General features: G+C 38.7%; 1 protein-coding gene across 6 annotated transcripts in view; it reads right to left on the reverse strand.

Moving 5' to 3' along the window:
- sash1a (SAM and SH3 domain containing 1a) overlaps positions 1-12,402 on the reverse strand; it is a 402,788-nt gene extending 390,386 nt beyond the window's left edge. For 2 of the 6 annotated variants that reach the window (XM_047159716.2, XM_047159714.2), the window contains exon 1: positions 11,115-12,402. In XM_047159716.2, coding sequence (XP_047015672.1) covers positions 11,115-11,552 — 438 coding nt within the window. In that variant the 5' untranslated portion in view covers positions 11,553-12,402. The remainder of the gene's footprint in view (positions 1-11,114) is intronic. The other 4 variants (XM_047159718.2, XM_047159717.2, XM_047159719.2 and 1 more) reach the window with 2 other exon arrangements.
- Positions 12,403-13,070: the final 668 nt, after the last annotated feature.

The following is a 13,070-nucleotide window of genomic DNA, read 5'->3' on the forward strand; positions in this document are numbered from 1 at the left end:
CAGTTTCGGCTGTAAAAATCCTGATCGGTGCATCCCCAATGAACACCATTAAACTAAAGTGCTTTGCATCTGGCGGATAAATTAACTCACCCTATCACATCCTATATGAGATTATTCAGATATATACACAATATACACAGAGTAGTTCGAGAACTGACTCCAGCCCAGCACCATGACAGAGGAAAATGTTTAATATAGTGTAGCTTTAAATATATTTAAGAGGAACACACTTCAAAGACTGAACATTGAGTTTTATTGTATTTGTTTACAAGGTGGAACAGGTTAACAGTTGTTGTTTTTTTTAATACAAAATTAACTGAAAATATTAAATGTAGTTTATCAGAAGGTAAATTAATTTGTCATGGCTCACACTATGTTCCTAAATTCTGTCATAATTGACAAGCTCAAGTTTTCTCATGCCTACTTGTGTGTTATATTGTGGCACATTAACGTTACCATCTCTAAAAAACAAAAACAAAAAAACTAAACTTCAACCGTGCTCCTAAATTTTTTGACTTTGCTCCTAAATTTTTGTAATTAGGAGCACAAGTGCTCCTAAAAGAAATTGTTACCATACAGCCTTGCTCTTACCGATCAAAGCAATATAGAAAAGGACATGGCATATGAATTTGTGTCAGCTTTATAAAACTGTACAACATCAAAATGAGAAGTGATTTGGGCTCGATTAATGAATTAGCTTCAGTTGGATGCACTGGCTATTTTGATGTCGTACCTACTCAACATGCTCCAGTTTACCCTGATGTTTAATTTACAAGTGCAGTGACCATGAACCAATAAAAGGAAAAGATTCAGCATACTACGATTATTCAAGATCCGAGAAAAGATTTCACTTTCATATTTACTATAATTATTGATGATATTGATGCAATGCAAATCAACTTTTTTTTTTAATAAACATGTTAAATTCAGATTTATACACAATCCTAGAGATGAGACACTATAGATGAAAATTTTCAATATCAATCGGGATATACTTGTTTTACAGTTAGATTAGGGCTGGACGACATGGCCAAAATGTATATCACGATATATTTCTTAATTTCAGTCGATACGATATCCTCAGAAAAACTGCCAACAATGGCCACAATGGCTGTCTGTACCTACAATCTTCTGAAAAATTAATTTGCCAAGTCTCTGAAACCTCCTACTGTAAAACTATATCATATTTTAGAAATAAAAATGGTACAAATAAATTAATGTTCATCTTTTATCTGTACTTAACCTACATACAAACAAGAAATGTGAAATCACTGTCAAATAAACATATAACTCTTACCTTTGTCAAAATTAATATCTTTAACTTTAAACTACAACATAGGCTTATTCTTATAGATTGAAACAAAAGTGCTTCAGCCAGGATAAAAAACTTTATGTCTGGCTGCAATTGCTTCGCCCATGTGATCCGTAGGGAAGTAAACCGTCTGGAAGCATAAGCTGACAAGCTTCCAGTCTTGGCAAATAAAGTGTACTGTCAGGCTCAAGTATGGTTCTGAGGTTCAGCTTGACCACAGGTCACCTGTGGTTGCAAAATATGACACTGACTTCAGTTGCTTCTCCACCCTTTCCTTAACTTCACCGTAAAGTGTAGGTATAGCTGTGCGTGAAAAATATTTCTGGCCAGGGAGCTCGTATTGTGTCGATGACAGACATCATTTTCCTGGAGCTCACGTTTTCTAACATACTAAACGGCATCATGTCCTTAGCCAAAAAGTTTGTGACAGCCTTAGTGATGTCTTTATATAATTTAAACTGTTTGTCATAAGGCATGAATGCAGCCATCTGTGTTTGCTGCATGCGTTTCTCTTGGGGGTGGCGGTGATATTTCAGGGATAGGTTGGCTCAAACTTTTATGATGCCTCATCTTCTGACTCTCAGAATATTCTATCGGGTGGAACTGCTTCAGATGGTGGAACAGATTTGATGTGTTCCCGTTGCTAGTCGGCAGCACTCTCCGGCACAAAGGTGAAGTTTATCAGAGCTTAGATAGCCAATCCACTTCCATACCACTGATTAGTCTTTCCTCTCTTATCAACTATTTTGTCTGCTTTCTCTTCACTTGTGGAAGCTCGTTCAGTCGCATTTGTATTGCGGTCAGAGGTACTAATTTTGTAGCTAAAACTTGCCGTGTTGGAGCTTAGCTTACTACTGCTGAGCACCGGCTGCGTGCCTGTGGTGTGCGTCATCATGCACGTAGCCAGTTGTGTTCTGCTCTTTCTGCTCAGCTTGAATACAATGAACTGACGCCTGCGCCATGAACATCAGTCAGTGACAAATGCTGTAATGTATGTCAAAATATTGGAAATGTGTTTAAAAATCATTGCACCGTTATTGAAAAAAATTATATCGTGATATATATTGATATTGAATTATTGTCCAGCCCTAAGTCAGATTAGACCGGGCAGCTGTGGCTCAGGTGGTAGAGCGGGTTGTTCACTAATCGTAGGGTTGGCGGTTCAATTTCTGGCCCACATGACTCCACATGGACAAGTGTCCTTGGGCAAGTCACTGAACACCAAGTTCTCCTGATGTCAAGTTAGCACCTTATATGGCAGATGTGTGTGTGTGAATGGGTGAATGAGACACAGTGTAAAGCGCTTTGGATAAAAGCGCTATATAAGTGCAGACCATTTACACCATACATAACTTTGATTCAATTCAATTCAATTCAATTTTATTTGTATAGCGCTTTTTACAATAGACATTGTCTCAAAGCAGCTTTACAGAAATATCAACACGGTATACAGATATTAAAGGTGTGAATTTATCCCAACTGAGCAAGCCACTGAGTGGCGACGGTGGCAAGGAAAAACTCCCTAAGATGTTTTAAGAGGAAGAAACCTTGAGAGGAACCCGACTCAGAAGGGAACCCATCCTCATCTGGGTAACAACAGATATTGTGAAAAAGTTCATTATGGATTTATATGAAGTCTGTATGGTGTTAAGAGCAGCCGTAGTCCCAGCAGTCTGGAATTAAAGAAGATTTGAGCTCCATCCAGAGGCTGAAAGGATCAGGATCTCTAGTATCTCCATAAATTCGTGTGGGGCTCAGCGAAAGGAGAGAGGGAGAAAGTAGAACAGAATCTAGTCAGGGTAGGCTTGAGTAAACAAATACGTTTTAAGCTTAGACTTAAACACTGAGACTGTGTCTGAGTCCCGAACACTAATAGGAAGACTGTTCCATAACTGTGGGGCCCTATAAGAGAAAGCTCTTCCCCCTGCTGTAGCCTTCACTATTCGAGGTACCGTCAGATAGCCTGCATCTTTTGATCTAAGTAGGCGTGGCGGATCATATAAAACCAAAAGGTCGCTTAGATATTGTGGCGCGAGACCGTTTAGTGCTTTATAGGTTAATAAGAGTATTTTATAATTAATGCGAGATTTTACTGGGAGCCAATGCAGTGTGGATAATATCGGTGTGATATGGTCGTATCTTCTAGTTCTAGTTAGGACTCTAGCAGCTGCATTCTGGACTAATTGGAGCTTATTTATATTCCTACTGGAACATCCAGACAGTATGGCATTACAGTAATCTAATCTAGAGGTGACGAATGCATGAACTAGTATTTCCGCATCATGTAGTGACAATATGTTTCTTATTTTAGAAATATTTCTGAGATGAAAGAAGGCTATCCTAGTAATATTATCTACATGAGCATCAAATGATAGGCTGGAGTCAATAATCACTCCAAGGTCTTTAACTGCTGCACATGATGAAACAGAAAGACCATCCAGAGTAACCATGTGATCAGAAAGGATACTTCTAGCTACACGTGGGCCTAATAAAAGTATTTCTGTTTTATCAGAATTAAGCAGAAGGAAGTTAATTAACATCCAATGTCTAATGTCCTTTACACAATCCTCAACTTTACTAAGCTTATGTCTGTCCTCTGGCTTCGCTGAAACATACAACTGTGTATCATCAGCATAACAGTGGAAGCTAATTCCATGTTTACGAATAATTTGACCTAGGGGTAGCATATATAAAGTAAAGAGCAGTGGGCCTAAAACAGAACCCTGTGGAACTCCAAAAGTAACCTCAGTACGCATGGAGAATTCACCATTTACATCTACGAACTGATAACGATCGGTCAGATAAGACCTGAGCCAGGAGAGGACTGTTCCCTTAATACCAACAACATTTTCTAATCTATCAAGGAGAATAGTGTGATCTATAGTATCAAAAGCTGCAGTAAGGTCGAGTAACACAAGCAGCGAGACACAACCCTGATCGTAAGTCAGTAGAAGGTCATTTACTACTTTAACTAACGCTGTCTCTGTGCTATGATGAGGTCTAAATCCTGACTGATACATTTCATGAATGTTATTCCTATCTAAGTACGAGCATAACTGCTTTGCTACAACCTTTTCTAAAATCTTAGAATGATTTGATGAAATATTTTTAATTGAAACTCTCTCTGCCCTTATCTTCTCTGTTCTGTTCTCCATGGATTCATCCTCCATCCATTTTTCTCTTCGTAATAAATAGACTTAGTCCTTACTACTGCTCATTCATGCATTTATCCAATTTGCCAATCACGTTGAAGAAGTGCAATGGATAAAATCATGCAGTTACAGGTCAAGAGCTTCGATTAATGTTCACATCAAACATCAGAATGGGGGAAAATGTGATCTCAGTGACTTGGCATGTTTGTTGGTGCCAGATGGGCTGGTCCGGCTATTTCAGAAACTCCTGATCTTTCACACATAACAGTCTCTGGAGTTTACACTCCATAGTACTCAAACCAAACAAACAAAAACATCCTCGAGCGGCAGTTATGGGAAAGAGAGAGATGAGAGACAAAATGGCCAGAATTCTTTGAGCTGGCAGGAAGGATACAGTAACCCAACCACTCTTTACAACCATGTTGAACACAAAAGCATCTCAGAATAAACAAAATGTCAAACCTTGAGGTGGATGGGCTACAACAGCAGAAAACCTCATCGGGTTCTGTTCCCATAAGTCAAGAACAGAAATCTGAGGCTACAGTGGGCACAGACTCCTCCAAACTGGACAGTTGGAAGATTGGAATTTACAAAAATGCAAACCAGAAATCACACAAAAAGACATGCTAAACGTTTAATAGTCCTATTTACACACACTGTAGATCATATGCATTTGCTGTATCCTGAGAAAGTATGGATAAAATGCACATGGTGAAAGTTTAATCAGCCAAAACAAAAGAAAGAAAGAAAAGTTCACTTACTGACCACGAGGCAGTGTGATAAAAAGAAGCAGCAGTACCACAAGAGGCTGGTTGAGAAGAGATGTGATGGAGCAGACATCAAACAGAAATAGATTAGAAAGTGATCTGGGTAAACCTGCTAACAGCTTGGGGATTTCTAGGAGGAAAGGTGTGAAAATTACATAATAAAAGTGGGGCATTTCAACTCCCACTTTCTGTCTCATTCAATCTCCTTCTCCCTTTTCCCTCGAACCAGTGTAGTGTGGTTTGGATAATGCCATTGCTGTTGCTGGATAATATGGTGCATGTCATAGATTTTTTTTTTTCCATTATTTCATCTTTTTCCTAATTTCTACCTTATAATCAAGGTGTATATGTACACTTTTCGTGTGTGCATGTGTCATAGTAGTGCTAAAGTGGCAGTGAAGAAATCCCAGGCTGATACTCAGGGTCTTTTTTTACTCCTTTTATATGGACAGGTTTTTACAGGTATTATATTAGAAAGCTAGAATGTTTTCTGTGTTTGTCCATGGTTACTCACTTTGAAGACACATAAGGTCAGGCATATAATATCCTTTTTTTTAATGTTCAAAATGAATATAAAGCATATAAAATTCCAGAAAGATGTCCAGCTTTATCTTTTTTCTGTGGCATGTTATTACCAGAATTGTTCTTTTTTTATGCCTGCTGCACTGTGAAAGAAAAACCTTAAATCTGGTATTTTTATTTTATAATATCCCATTTCACACTAACATATTGCTAAAGATTTTAGATAATTTTGCTTTTTTGATTTAACGCACAATAAAAACAGCAAATGAGCCAATAGACATAGGAATCTGGACCATCTGATATTGACTGACACCCCTCAAGCCCTGCCCTTCCCCACATTTCACATTAGTAATCATTCTGCTCTCATCTTGACTCTATTTTCCCACTTGAATGCACACTGATGTGACATCCTCACTTTCTGTCAAAGTTTATGGTGAATGTTTTTGAGTTAATAAAACCTATCAATGTATGTTTGACTTAGCTAACATTAAAAAATATATAGCTAACATCGGTTAACTGTATTTATTAAAAATGCCACTGAAAATGTTTAACCAAATAGGATCAAAAATTGCACTTTTCTTTTTCACAAAAAAGATTTGTTTGACTAGTGTGATCATTCTGTATCGTGCCCAGGCCTGCTTGAAGAGGTGCGCTCAGGCATGGTTCAGTTGGACTCATGCTTGGGCACGGTACAAGGCAACCGAGCCTAGTGATTGATAAATGGGCTTGTTCGGCTTGGCTAAAAGAGGATTTCTAGAAGCTCACAAACTATGTTTAATCAATTAATTATTAACAGTTAATGGATTAACAGTTAATATCTCTCAAAAAAAATAATGGAAATGTAACTTGACTGACTCATAACTGATAATTAAATGCTGGACTTTCCAAATCATATTTAATATAGAAGTCAACTGTTGCCCTTTCTACTGTTAAGAATTTATACACAAATGCAGCTGAGACGTATACGATGCGGACTGACTGAAGTCTTATTATATTGGTATCAGGAAATCTCAAAAACATGTATTCATACTCAGCAGGGTGGGAAGGTGGCTGGAAGTGGATATGCTCAGATTCAGACACAGAAGAATATGAACAGAAGTAAAAAAGGCATCAATGAGATCTCTGTATATTCACTGACCATAAAATGACACATTTTTATTGAAATATTACTCATCTGAGACACATAAGAATTAAGTTATAGGACAAAATGCATAGTTTCTTCATGTGGAAGACTATGAACATATTACTCTCTCTCTCACACACACACACACACAAAATGAGTTACAATCCGTTTATACTGTAATAGCACAGTTTATCCTGCTTTGCATGCAATATATTTATTAACATTAAAATCAATTTAGAAATATTAACTCAACTATCTAATGGTATCAGTGCTATAAAAAAGTGTGTGTGCACAGTGTGTGTTTAAAAAGGACTAAAGTTGTGTTTAAGGTTACACACTGATTAGAAACCAGGATACTCCCACTGAGCTGTTTAATCGTGATAATCCACACGGCGCCTTCACCATCCAACAAACCACAACAATCAGAAATAATGAGCATGCACAAACGACAGCTCATCTTACATCTCTATAATGACTGCCAAACAGGTCATTTCTACACTCTCACCCTTTTTGATTAGGGCAGTGGTCTGTGATGTAACGTCTCAATTTAGGGAGTGTACTAGAAGCATATTCCAGCTTCTATTAGGTTTATGATCCACATGTATGTGACGAGGAGGAGGGAGAAGCCAGGTTATGAGGATGCACACCAATGTATCAAACTTTAAAGTCGGGCAAGGAAGAGGCGGGAACCAACTGAACTTAAACATAAACTTTAATTGGAAACAGAACACAACAATAAAACAAAGCGCACAAGTGTATCTCTCTCAGTGGCACTTCCAGCCACTCCTTTATCTCTCTCTCTCCCACTGATTATCCCAAACAGTGCCAGGTATGCATCCTCACAACCTGGCTTCTACCTCATCCTCGGCACAATGTATTTCCAAGACTGCTAAATATTAGTTATTTAATGGTCTTCTGGCATATACTGTATACTGGGTGTGTGTCATTTTATATATATATATATATATATATATATATATATATATACACATATATTTATTATACACATATACACACACATTATATATATATATATATATATATATATATATATATATATATATATATATATATATATATATTAAAAGTGCATTGACAAGAGTGCAAAAAATGGTTCTACTCGGTTCTATATGGCTGATTATATTGGGGATATATACCGCTCGCGTCCCTGTACACCTCACGGAGTATAGAGTAGTTCATTTAGTCCCCGCTGGTTTTTCCGCTCCCAGTCCATAGTACTAGTTCATGTTTCTTGTTTTGACTCTGTTTTCTGTGACCGCGACTCTGATTCCCTTTGCCTGTCTTGACTAAATTTTTTGGATTACGATTTGGATTTGTCTGCCTGTCCTTAAATAAATGTCTTTACCTGCTTCAGTACTCTACTCCCTTACGTCTCCCGACGTGACAGAATACTCCAGAACAGAAACAAAACAAACCCACGTGTCCACAGTACACATTCGAAGAGCACATAGCTTGTGCACATAGCTCGTGCATGCGCGCGCCCCCTCATCGAGGTCGTGACATTCGTGAAGAATTTTGGTTGCGAACATTCGGTGCATCCCTAATATATATATATATATATATATATATATATATATATATATATATATATATATATATATATTATATATTATATATTATATATATATATACACACACACACACACACACACACATATGTATATATACAGTGATAATACTAATATTTGCACCCTTGGTAAATATGAGCAAAGAAGGCTTTGAAGAATTGGCTTCATTGTTTAACCTTTTTTGATCTTTTGCTAAAAAAAATTCACAAAAATACTCTGCTTTCATGGATATCAAACAATTGCAAACAAAACACAGGTTAATCCAAAAACATTATCTTTGTTAAATATAGGTGTGCAACAGTTATTGGCACCCATTTGAATTAATTTGAGAAAAGTATATTTTAAGTATATTTCCATTGATATATTTAATTTTTTGAGCACACCTGAGTCACTAGGAACAGGAAATTGTTCAACCCTGACTTCCTGTTTCACAGGGGTATAAATATGAGGTAACACATATTCCCTTAGTCATTCATAACAATGGCTAAGACCAAGGAATATAGCTGTGATGTGTGGCAAAAGGTTGCTGCGCTTCACAAAATGGGAAGTGGCTATAAGAAAATAGCAAAAGCATTAATGACCATTTCCACCATCATCATTTCACCTCGCCACTGTTCCATTGGATGCCATTTTTGCCCAGTGTCTTTCTGATAGTGGAGTCATTAACAGTGACCTTCACTGATGCAAGAGAGGCCTGTAGTTCCTTTGATGTTGTCATTGGCTCTTTTGTGATTTGCTGGATGAATAATTGCAGTGGTCTTGGAGAAATTTTGGAAGGTCGGCCACTTCTGCGAAGGTTCAATAACTCATGCTGTTGAAAAAATTCTATTTAAGTGTTGATTTGATTGAACAGGGTTTGCAGTAACCAGGCCTGGTTGTGTATAGTCCAGCTGGTTATGAATTAAGAATGCATTATGAATGCAGTTTCATAGATTTGGGGAATTAGTAATTATGGGGCAAACACATTTTCCATATCCCATATCCAGTGCTACAGGGAGACAGGAAGGATAGCTGATCGTCCTTGCAGTGGAAAATTACATGTAACCATGTGTCCCCCCCCAGACGTGATCGTGAACTTCAAATTCCTTGGTGGAAGAGTGGAGTAACATCTCACAGCAAGAACTGACAAATCTGGTGCAGTCCATGAGGATGAGATGCACTGTAGTACTTGAAACAGCTGGTGGCCACAGCAGATACTGACTGTTACTTTTAATATTGACCCCCCCTTTGTTCAGGGACTCATTATTCCATTTCTGTTCGTCAAATGTCTGTGAAACTTGTTCGGTTTATGTCTCAGTTGTTGAATGTTTTTATCTTAATAGAAATATTTACATATTAGGAAATTTGTTGGAAATAAAATCAGTTGAATCTGAGAGGACGTTTATTGTTTTGCTGAGTATACACACACACACACACACACACACACACACACACACACACACACATATACTATAGATCAAGTGTTTGTACACCTGGACATCTGGAGAAATTCCAGCAGGTACCTCCTGGAATTGCCCCCTTTCATTCCATAATTATAGTGAAGAGTCTTGAGGCTAAACTGTACAAAAATCACTTTACCTCCACATAGATCTGTTCTGTGCACAAACCAGGTACTAGATGAGTGGTCGTCAGGCAAGAAGACAGACTAGAGCACTGTTTTAGAATGGTGCATATTAGATTTGTCCAAGAAAGTTTAATAAAATGGAGCTAAGTTATTAAATCACCTTGCATTCATGACAGCAAATGAGTAATGCTCCAAAACTGGCTCACACGTGCCACTTCATGACACGACACTTCATGACATTGCCAAACTGCCAAACTAGCTACAAGTCAACAGTAATGAGAAAATGTCTCAGGTATGATCTGAAGCAGAACTCACAGCTGGGCCACCTTTAAGCTGAAATTAAAATGCCACACAACCATCCCAGCAATTCTGCCCCAGATTTCAAACAATGTCAATAATTTCTAAATGGCTGCTCATAGCACACAGTAACTTTGCCAGTGCCATATCTGGCACATGCCAGTTATGGTGTATGTACTAAACTCAAATTGTTGACACTGAGAATGACTTATTTTTGGGCCAAAAATGAGTCACTCTGACCATCAACAATTATCAAGAAACCTTTTATACAGGAAAGCTCTAGGAATTGGACCCACAAGTGACAAAAACATAGCTACACCAAAGATTAACGGTGCATTAGGTTTGTTTGAGTTTTTTTCCTCAAATTAAGACTCAACGATTAGGTGGGTTTGACAAATGAATGATTTTCTTCACTCCTTGGGCCCACTCCTCCATTCTCACCCATGATCACAAAGCACTGCCTCCAGGATCTTAGGTGATCCATAGGGTGTAGTGTCTATACAATGATCTTCCAGGATATTTGTATAAGTACAGAATAAAAAAAAACTCACCTACTGAACTGTGTCTAAAGCATGCACATCTGTCATTTACAGTCCACCGTTTTATTGTCCTTCCTTTTTTGCACTAACTTTCAGCTCTCCTTCCAAAACTAATTGTGTTTTATATATATATATATATATATATATATATATATATATATATATATATATATATATGAATAGACTTGTTCAGACTTGTCCCAACTCTTCAGAAATAAATAATAATAATAATAATAATAAAAAACCTACCTTGTTAGAATATGGAGGCCTAGCCAGATTAATCCCGTCCCTAACGAGTTTATCCCTGATCATGATCTTCAGTTTCAGTTTCGGATAGACGACAAGCTCCCGGTTCCGGAGGGTTAGGTTCCGTTGTGACCCCGGGAATGTCATCCCAATTTGATCCGTCCACGTCCTGGATCCCCTCAGTCTGGGGATCAGCGGCTCTAAGGTGAAATAAAGCCCCGAGGCGGCTTGCTTGTCCTCGTCTTTGAGTCTTGTCACGGCGTCGTGAATCCGTTGTCGGTGGTGCGGTATGAACACGCCGATGGCGTCCAGGTCGGGGTCGCCGATCTGTTTACAAACTTCCAGGTCGTCGTAACCGTTATCCACAAACGCTTCGACATACTGGCAGAGCTGGAGCGTTTTCAACCACTCGAACACGATGCTGGGGCCGGTGCTCATCATTTTGTGACAGAAATGTAAGGTGTGGGTAGTCAAACCTGAATTAGGAGGCTACCTGAAAGGAGGAGAAAGGAGGTAGGGGTGTACACGAAGAGCTCAGCTCTACACGCGTGCGTGCGTGTGTGTGTGTGTGTGTGTGTGTGTCACATTTTGCTCTTTCTCGTCGATATTTCAGCCAGTGCACAGGTTACCAAAACAGCTGTCAAATGTGTCAGCTTGCGGAACTGAACTAAAAACAAATGCCAGTGGAGGGAAATAAGACATCCATGAGCGACGGAAGTGACAGACAAAAAATATCAAGCAAAGCTAATGTTTTCTCTTCTCTAAGCTCGTTACATCTAAAATGCTCTTTTTATATTAGAAACACCGTTCAGGTGGTATTTCTCATAAAACAAAACAAAAACTTCACCAAGCATCCGACTTAAATGTCTTCAGCGCACAGAAAAAAAACCTGGGAATTCATCCTTCCTCCAAACCGGCTCTGTGAATATTCCCAAATGCCTGTTAACCTGCTTCATAATTGTTGTTCTGTTGGGGTTTTTTTTGACAGTGTGACGCCGAATAGCAGCTGAAGTGTCGCTTACACAGCCACAAACAGTCCCAAAACGAACCGCACTCCCGTTTCCTTTACAGTTAGTTCCTTTACAGCGCGAGCTCCCGCGACACCGGCGTGTGTCCGTGTCAGCCGCGCAGTCAGACACAGCGTTGCATACGCAGAGCTAATCTCGATTTGCGTCAAGTCTTGTGCGGTCAGATTTGGAAAACTTTGCCTTCTGTTTCACGCCAGAAAAGTCCACCACGCACTCTCACGGTAAGGCGTTATTTCCTATAAGGGTCTGTCTGCTCATTACCGAGTGCATTCCTGGAGCGCGAGTGCATGGTTCTGTCGCGGGTTTAGTGTGCCCCCTGTCGGTGTTGATATGTCGCTCACACCAGCCTATGGCGGCTCCCCTTTCACTGGTAGCGGTACCAGCAGGGCTTGATTTAACCTGTCTTGATTGGGGATGCAGTCAAAATGTCAGGGTGGCGCATAATCTATTTTCTGTGGAAATATCCTCTACAGTTTTTGTACATTTGTACAATACACACACATATACATACATATACATACATACATACATATATCCATCCATCTTCTATACCGGTTATCCTTTTCAGGGTCACGGGGAGCCTGGAGCCTATCCCAGGAAGCTATATATATATATATATATATATATATATATATATATATATATATATATATATATATACACACACATTTATTGTTTTGCTGAGTATACACACACACACACACACACACACACACACACACACACACACACACACACACACACTTATATATACAGTGCCCTCAACTAATATTGCACACAAGTTTATAACAAAAATATCTTTGTTAAATATAACAACAATTATTGGCACCCCTGTGTGCAACACCCCTGTGTGCAACAATTATTGGCACCCCTGTGACTTCATCCATCCGTCCATCATCCATCCATTTTCTATACTGCTTATCCTACAGGG

The sequence above is a fragment of the Ictalurus punctatus genome, chromosome 2 (genome assembly GCF_001660625.3).
Source record: "Ictalurus punctatus breed USDA103 chromosome 2, Coco_2.0, whole genome shotgun sequence".
NCBI lineage: Eukaryota > Metazoa > Chordata > Actinopteri > Siluriformes > Ictaluridae > Ictalurus > Ictalurus punctatus.